Source organism: Limulus polyphemus, unplaced genomic scaffold (assembly GCF_000517525.1).
Source record: "Limulus polyphemus unplaced genomic scaffold, Limulus_polyphemus-2.1.2 Scaffold2153, whole genome shotgun sequence".
Taxonomy (NCBI): Eukaryota; Metazoa; Arthropoda; class Merostomata; order Xiphosura; family Limulidae; genus Limulus; species Limulus polyphemus.
The window spans coordinates 153,980-162,696 of record NW_013667763.1 but is presented as its reverse complement, the minus strand read 5'-3'; the positions used below and the strand labels follow the sequence as shown (position 1 = coordinate 162,696).

At 31.8% G+C, this 8,717-nt stretch overlaps 1 protein-coding gene across 3 annotated transcripts in view; it reads right to left on the bottom strand.

Moving 5' to 3' along the window:
• LOC106466107 (GTPase-activating Rap/Ran-GAP domain-like protein 3) overlaps positions 1-8,717 on the bottom strand; it is a 184,701-nt gene that overhangs the window by 41,418 nt on the left and 134,566 nt on the right. For all 3 annotated transcript variants that reach the window (XM_022394066.1, XM_013926347.2, XM_022394065.1), the window contains exons 2-8: positions 7,140-7,209; positions 6,542-6,622; positions 5,402-5,483; positions 3,733-3,851; positions 3,374-3,438; positions 1,436-1,502; positions 618-644 (exon numbers count right to left, since the gene is read on the bottom strand). In XM_022394066.1, coding sequence (XP_022249774.1) covers positions 618-644; positions 1,436-1,502; positions 3,374-3,438; positions 3,733-3,851; positions 5,402-5,483; positions 6,542-6,622; positions 7,140-7,209 — 511 coding nt within the window. The remainder of the gene's footprint in view (positions 1-617; positions 645-1,435; positions 1,503-3,373; positions 3,439-3,732; positions 3,852-5,401; positions 5,484-6,541; positions 6,623-7,139; positions 7,210-8,717) is intronic.

Here is an 8,717-nt window from a genome sequence, read left to right as displayed (position 1 = left end):
GCAACGCAGCTAGTATATATATATATATATATATAGTACACAAAAGTACTGTTACGTTGAAAGTCTAGAGAACGACAGTGTTCTTTAAACGTAGCTCATAAAATGGTACGAGCAAAGAATAAACTTCCGAATACAACATGTCTTCATTTGATAATATGACTTAAAATAAAGGTGTTACTTCATTTTATATCTTTCTTATGGTCAAGTTACTATTTCTTACAAAGAAGAGATTGAATTGGTTTATAGATATTACTTAACGTTATCTCTTTCTTGTAGTTCAGTTATTTCTTACAAAGAACTGCCTGTATTGTTTTAAAAGAGTTTGTTACTTCACGTATTTCTTATAACGAGCCTATTTCTTACGAAAAACAGACTGCTGGTTTCTCGCACGTCATTAGCAAAACTAACAAAGACAGAAATATTTTATATGTTAGCAGAACAAATGTGTGCCATAAATCCACAACTGGTTTGCACTGTGTTACGTTTGTATAGAAGGTTGTTTAATTTAATTTAATCTTTTAAACTATGTTAAAAAACATAAGGGATATTAGGTATATTTTAAAATAATTATATATTGAATGTTTCATGTACTTTTATTTATATGTTGAAAACCTTACCTCCTGTTCTTCTAGAAGCAGAAGATCCTTAAAACAAAAGAAAATTATACATTAATGATGTTTTTAATATTACATTAAACAAACTTTTCCTCCAATTCTACCAGTAGCAGTAGATTCTTAAAACAAAACAAATCTTTAAATGAAAGATGTTTTTACTTTTACTTTTACAAATCCTTAACGTTTTCAGAAACGGCAGTTCCTTAAAATAAAACAAACCTTGAAATTAATGATGAAAAAACAAATTAGTTATTTGTATCTTGAGCTCTTGTTTCAAAACACACTTACATCTATGGTTTCGTTTAATAGAAAATTAATTCTATCGTGAAACTGAAAAACATTTTCTGATTAGCCCAATTATGGGGTCTTCTAATTAAGAGAGTGCTCCTTTAAAAGTGGTCGCTATGGAACCAAATTAGTGAATTAGAAGCAGCTGTAACAATTGGTAGTGATTGCACAGCTTGTTAATTCAGTGGCCACTTGTTAAACAACTATATCTGGTTTCCATAGAAACAGACTCGATAATTATTGTAATTACCATATGATGGTAGTTGTGCAACACAAATTGAATCACTACAATATTTCTTGAATTCTGTTAAGTATTTTGTAAAGTTTTTTTCCCTTCTTTGATTTCGTTAAGTAATTAACGTCACAAATATCGTGAAGTTCCTTGTACACTTTAATGACACCATTATTTAGAATACGGTAATAATCTAATTTGTTGATTTTAAAAGTTAAAGATTATTCGTCAGGAAGTATCTCACGTTGATAATTTCTTGAAATATTTTGTATAATATGAAAGTAAGTAGTGTTTCTGATACCTTTTGTATTTCAGGGGCGAAAATCTCCTTCGGCCCTTTTTCAAGTCTGTCCATGTTTTGAAAATTGCTAAACCGTACAAAGAAATATGTATGGCTGAAATACTGAACGTTCAAAATACTTCAAAACATTAGACACAGAAATTAAAAATAATATTAACAAGAACAGTTAACAATAAACAGACGCCTTACTGCAGAACAATGAACAATATAAAATATACAGATATTTCTGTGTGTTGTTCAGGTTGCTTCATTCAAAATAATTGACCGATGACAGAAATTGAACTTTAATCCGGTTTTAGGCTTGGTAAAAATGTACATATCTATTATGAAAATATATTGGATTGATGTTTCTTTGCAATCTGTATCAACACACTATTACAAATTCAAGGTATATTGGCCACAAGATGATGTTTTTGATGACATCTGTGTATTTAGCCCAATAATCAGCCATCTAATAAAAGTTTAACTGTTCGATTGTTGGTTATTGTGTGTATTTTATTCAATATGTTGTATTTGTTCAGCTTAATCAAAAATTAGAAGTTTAGAAAAAAGTTATTTGTGAGAAGAGTTAACTTAGATCCACAGTAAAACTTAAATAAACCTATCTTTAGGTTTTAAAGTTAGTAAAGTAATGTTATATTTAAAGTTAAAAAAAGACCCTGGTTTATGTATGAGGTGCTTTTAAATTGAGTTTTACTCAATAGAGTGATTTTATATTTATACGAGATTTCAAGAATATGTAGCACTGATACTATAAATCTATTTTTCTAAATTATTCAGTAGTCAGTCTGTTAAAGATATTTTGTTATTTTATTTTAAAAATCACGATTTGTATAATAGCAAATAATTCATAAATATAGACACGAGTTTCTAGTGTCCTAGACTGAAATTAAAAATATAGCGTCTAGGTTTCTATAGTTACCAATCAGTAAGAAATGAAGACAAGAGTTTTTGGATTTCTATATTGAAATTTAAAAAATAACATCTAAATCTCTATGGCAACCAATCAGTAAGAAATGAAGACAAGAGTTTCTGGATTTCTATATTGAAATTTAAAAAATAACATCTAAATCTCTATGGTAACCAATCAGTCAGAAATGAGAACAAGAGTTTCTAGAGTCCTAGACTGAAATTCATAAAATAACATCTAAGTTTTTATGGTAAACAATCAGTCATAAAGAAAGGTATGAGCTTTTAAAGTCCTAGACCGAAATTTAAAAAATAACGTCTATTTCTGTATGATAACCAATCAGTGAGAAACAAAGACATGAATTTCTGGAGTTGTAGACTAAAATTTAAAAAATAACATCTAAGTTAGTATATTAATGAATCAGTGAGAAAGAAAGACACGAAGTTGTAGATTGAAATATAAAAATAATAGTTAAGTTTAGTTTTCTACTGACAAAAACAAGACCTAGACTGGACTACAAAAATACACAGTAACATGCGAGTTTACATAATACAAAGTCACCCCTCTTCTTTTCAATCCATATAAGACCATAACTGTTTTAAACCCATAAATTAAACTGGAAATAGTAAAGTAATACTGAAATAATTAGTGAAAATATAAAAAAAAATATCTGTCAAAAAATAGTGAAAGAAAAATACTTAGGAACGGTTCCTTTCCACGTGACTTTGTTTGTTAGATCTCTAACAAGTAAGAAATATATATTATGGTAGTCTGTACGATTTTTCTGCTGTTTTTATATGAAATAAAACATTAAAGGTTAATTTATCTAATGTGTTTGTAAACCTAAAATTATGTCAACGATTTTCCCTGAATAAAATTCCTAAGATATTTTTAGACATCATAACAGCTATCTATATATCTATCTATCTGTCTGTCCGTCTATTTATCTATCAATGTTTTTTATAGTTGTTTCAGTCTTTAAGAATTATTCTTCTGTAACTAAAGTCTACTCTGATACATTTCCTTACCTGAGTATTGATTTCACTGTTAACGGTTTACTAGGATTATGGGACAGACATATCTTCTGCGCTCCCTACACAAAATAGATTTGTTAATTGTGTGAATATTCTTCAATTATCATCATTTTTCTAAACCAACCGTTTTATTATATCATGAGTTAGAACAACACAAGTCAGTATGAGCTCTTAGTTTATAACACATTCTATAATTAAATTTTCAATAGAAAATATATAACAGTTATTGTAAAACAGGTCTGATCCTGAAAATACTCTAAATGTTAGTTTTAACAGAATATCCTTCTCGTAAATATTTTCTAAATATTTATTCGGTTTTCTAAGAACTCAGAAGAGACACATTTTCGGCTTACCGTCTTTCGCCACAAGATGGCTCTGTACTGCTGCAAACCCTGAGTGTTTGCATCCGTAAGCACAACAGATAAGAAGAAGGGCAACTTTTCACTGTCAGCTCCAACGTAGTTTTGATGTACTGAAAAAATAAACATAAAAAAAATAAAAAACACGTCATTAGACACGCTCCAATTATACAGATGTGTACTATGTGCATACCTGTTTCTCAGATCACGAGCTTAAAAAGTTCAATTTCAAATATCACTTTCAGGAGATAAGCATTTTTGTTCTAATTTTGTTTGTTGTTCAGTGAAACGCTACAAAATGGGCTATCTGTGCTATGCCCACTACTGGTATCGAAACCCAATTTTTAATATTATAAGGTCCTCTGACTTACCTCTGGCCCCCAGTGACACAGCGGTATATCTGCAGACTTACAACGCTAGAATCCGTGTTTCGATACCCGTGGTGGGCAGAACACAGATAGCCCATTGTGTTGCTTTGTGTTTAACTTCAAACAAACAAACAAAACTTGCAGCTGGGGGCTTTGTTCTAATAAAACACAATGTTAAAAAACTTAAAAACGAGTATCCAAAGCTGAATTATTGCATGATAAAATGAGCTTTATTGAAAACTAGTTTATGTGTACAGGTGCTGTTTAATTAATTCATTAACTTAAAACACAATGTTTCCAAACGAACTAAGATTTTTGTATAGTTTATCTAAGTTATTTTTAAACATATATTTATCAACCCCCTCAATGGCTCAGCGATAAGTTTTAAGGCTAAAAACCGGGTTTAGATATCCGTGGTGGGTACAACACAGATAGCCCGTTGTGTAGCTTTGTGTTGAACAACAAACAAACAAACGTTCTATCTATCACCTAACACCGCAAATAGGCAACGTATTATATCCCTATTCGTATCTAACACCTTCAGATACTGTTACATCACACTAAAATACATCTTAGATATATTAAAGTTTTCTTAAAATAAAAGACAATTAAAGTGTCATTTTCACATTCTTTTGCTAAACATGTTAATTTTGTTGTGATGAAAAGAAATGAGTACAGATACTAAACCTTCATAAGTTACAAGGAAATGTTGAATATATTTGATATTTTACTGTAAATATATATAATTTTTATTTAAAATTGTGTTATGTTAGATAATTCACCATTAGTTAATCTAGAAACAATTTAGCTTTGGTTAATCCCAATTCATAGCTTGTATTTTATACATTTATTAGGGGACTCAAAAAAGTTTGTTAAATTATTAACAGAGTGTAATAAAACAACCCCAGTCATGCGAAAAAAACTCTAAAAATTGTATTTATATTTTTGTTAGCGTACATGTTATTATTAAGCTGAGTATTTACGGCCTCTATTGATTCCACAACCTTTAGTTTGTGTAATGTGCATGCTTTGAAATTTAATATCTTTCATATAATTAATGTAAAGCATACTAGTGTATCTACATGTATATATATCTATACAACAAACTAAATAAAATTGACATGTGCATGGATGGTAAGGCTGATTTAGACTGCATGTTTCATCTAGCTTCAAGTCCACTCATATACAAAGTACACATGATACAGACGCATTTTATCTAATGAAACATCATTATTCTGCTTCACTTTCAGATTTTGAAACAGTTTACATCAAATTATGTTGCTATGGTTACTTACATTTTCCAAGGAAGTATTTGAAGTACCATCTGGTTTGATATTCTGGATTCTCCAGGAAAGGAGTACTAGGTGATCCGTACAACTGAAGAAAAAAAAAGATTCCGGAGAAAATAGAAAACATTAGACTAAAAAATATTATGACAATGAATACAGTTGAAACAAGTGATTTCTACTCAGATCTGAAACTTCTTTTGAAGTTTTGTTTAAGCATTGAAATTTAATTACCAAATAAAAATCATATTAGGACAAATAATTATTCAGGGATAAAAGTGTACAATAATAATAAGTACAGCCTTGTAGAATTTTAGTTGAAAGAAAACAAACTAAATTTTTAGATATTATACCTAAATGATTTGGTTTGTTTGAAATTCGCGCAAAGCTACACGAGGGCTATCTACGCTAGCCGTCCCTAATTTAGCAGTGAAAGGCCAGAGGGAAGGCAGCTAGTCATCACCACCCACCGCCAACTCTTAGGCTACTCTTTTACTAACGAATAGTGGGATTGATTGTACCATTATAATGGTTCCACGGCTGAAAGGGCGAGCATATTTGGTGGGACGGGGATTCGAACCCTTAGATTGCGAGTTGAGCGCCCTAACCACCTGGCCCTGCCTATACCTGAATGAAATATACCTTTTCTTAAATGATATAGCGAATAATTGGTATATTACGTGTTTCGTACATCATAGCATATTTTTTGTTTCATTTCGAAAATCCAGAGACGACGGGAAATCAGTGATGTGTTTCGACTTGACAGATATTTTTTGGATATGTTTTTGAATCAAATTATTTACATGTTTCTGTTCCATTTTCGATAGTTTCTTAGTCAATGATAATTAATTTAAACCTAACTTACAACGTATTAACAATATTGTATTTTATTTTTCATGGAAAAAAAACTATTTTCCGTCTGTAACACTAAAAGAGTTAACCAATTTCGGCTATAAATTCATAATACCAAAAAGTTACATTTTAAGAATCAACTTGTTTCTTCAGTCTCCTCATAACTATGAAATATACTTTCAATATTAATTCACATCAGCAAGCTTAAAGAGATGTTTAGTAATATGGTAAAGTGGAATGTTATTATCTATTTTTAAATATAATTCTTTTCAAGATTTTGTTTGGAAATATTTTTACCTCGTCTTTGTCAACTCTTTCACCATTTTCTATCCTAAATCGCCGGAAATGATCAGTGCCATCTTGATCAACTGAAGCTAGCTGAAATATAAAAATAAAATACTATCAACTTAAGAAAGTACTTAACCTTGATATTTCGTATTTCAACCTGGACGACACCTTAAAGAACATATGGACTTAACAGCCAGGAGAGAAACCCCAAGGTTCATGGATAACCATACCTAATTTATAACTGCTGACCAAAGGAAGGGTACCGTCAATCAGCACCTGCTACTTATACGGCTATATGGTTATAATTATGATGCGCCCACAGATAAATGCGCTAGACTTGTTGAGCGGCATATCGTGACTCGAACCTTGAGCCTTCCAACTGGCAGCACGGCACAATTCTTCTAGGTAAGGCCCAACTGAGACACAATTAAGGATTCCTGTTGTTTAGGTTGAAGATTTAGCAGCTGAATATCTCTCTATCTATCATACCACATAGTTTGTGTATATATATACACATAAAGCATATATCGAAAATGTTGGTCACTATCAACACGTAAGTACACATAAAAACAACAGCACTCGAAATACAATTAACTTCACCACTTACCATTTCTACAGATCCATAATGGCGCCGACTGAACACTCCTCTTCTTGCGGCGAGGTCACTGGGGGAGGAACTACAAAAGTAAAATATTCATTTTTCACTAATACTCCCTGTTGTAGCGACAAAGTTTGTTCTTTTGAGGTATAACTGTGTAATAAGGGTGACGGTCAAATCCCTTTATTCGATTAGAATAGCGCAAGAGTTGGCGGTAAGTGCTCATAATTAGCTGCCTTCTTTCTAGTCTATTAGTTTAAAGTAGGTACGGCCCTTACGTAGCTATGTGTGAGTATCCGTAAAAAAAAAAGACAATTAAGAGGAATAGACAAGCTTGTTTGTTTTGTTTGATATTAAGCACAAAGGTATTTATTTTTTAAATAGAGCGTAATATTAAATACTTATCTTTTAAACAGTCTAATATTGAATACTTATCAATCAAACAGAGCCTAATATTGAAGTTTGCCAATCAAAAAGAGTTGAAAATTGAATGCTTGTCAATCAAACAGAGTCTAATATTTACTATTTATAACAATTCAACAAAATATAATGTTGAATGTTTGCAATTGAAAAAGAGTATAATGTTGAATTTTTATTATGTAAACAGGGCCCAGTAATGAATGCTTATCATTAAACGAAATTCTCTGTGCGTTTGATTTGTAAATTAGATATTAAAATGGCGCCAAAACATCATGAGTAGAAACTGACATAATGAATTTGAAACACTGAACCGAATTTAACCAACTCTGTTAAATAGGGAAGTATTCTGCGTAAATAAGAAAATATTACCTTGTATGAACAAGAATTTATACAGCACAAGATTATTTCGGAAGTTTAAACTCAGTATATAAAAAATATCATCTGAAAACTTCACCTAAGCTGATGATCTGGGAAGCTGGGAAGATTTGATTTGTTCGTAGTTCAGCGCATAGATACACAATGGACTACCAGTTCTGTATCCCCCCCCCACCTCACGGGTATCGATTGTTTGTTTATTTGCTATGAATTTCGCGCAAATCTACACGAGGGCTATCTGCGCTAGCAGTCCCTAATTTAGCAGTGGAAGACTAGAGGGAAGACAGCTAGTCATCTCCACACACCGCCAACTCTTGAGCTACTCTTTTACCAACGAATAGTGGAATTGGTCGTCATACTATAACGCCCCCACGGCTGAAAGGGCGAGCATGTTTGGTGGGACAGGGATTCGAACCCGCAGATTGCGAGTCGAGCGCCCTAACCACCTGGCCATGCCGGGCCCCACGGGTATCGAAACCTGGCATTTTGGAATAAACTTGGCTACAGTAAAAAGTAGTAACATTTGTTTTGTGTTTTTTGCTGCCCCTGTTTTTCTGCTGCTATTGTGTTTTTAAAATTTCAGAATAAATAACAGAACATTACACAGAATAACTTAGTAACCTTTGGTTACGCGTATATGCGGAGACTCCAATTGCTTTTTCTCATGCCATCAGAGACACCAAGAACGTGTATATTATGTTACTGATTTCTGAAAGTTCTTACAAATAGTAGGATTAACGTACTTTTTATTTAGGTATTTATATATGTGTTTACTCTCGTAGTTGTACGGTG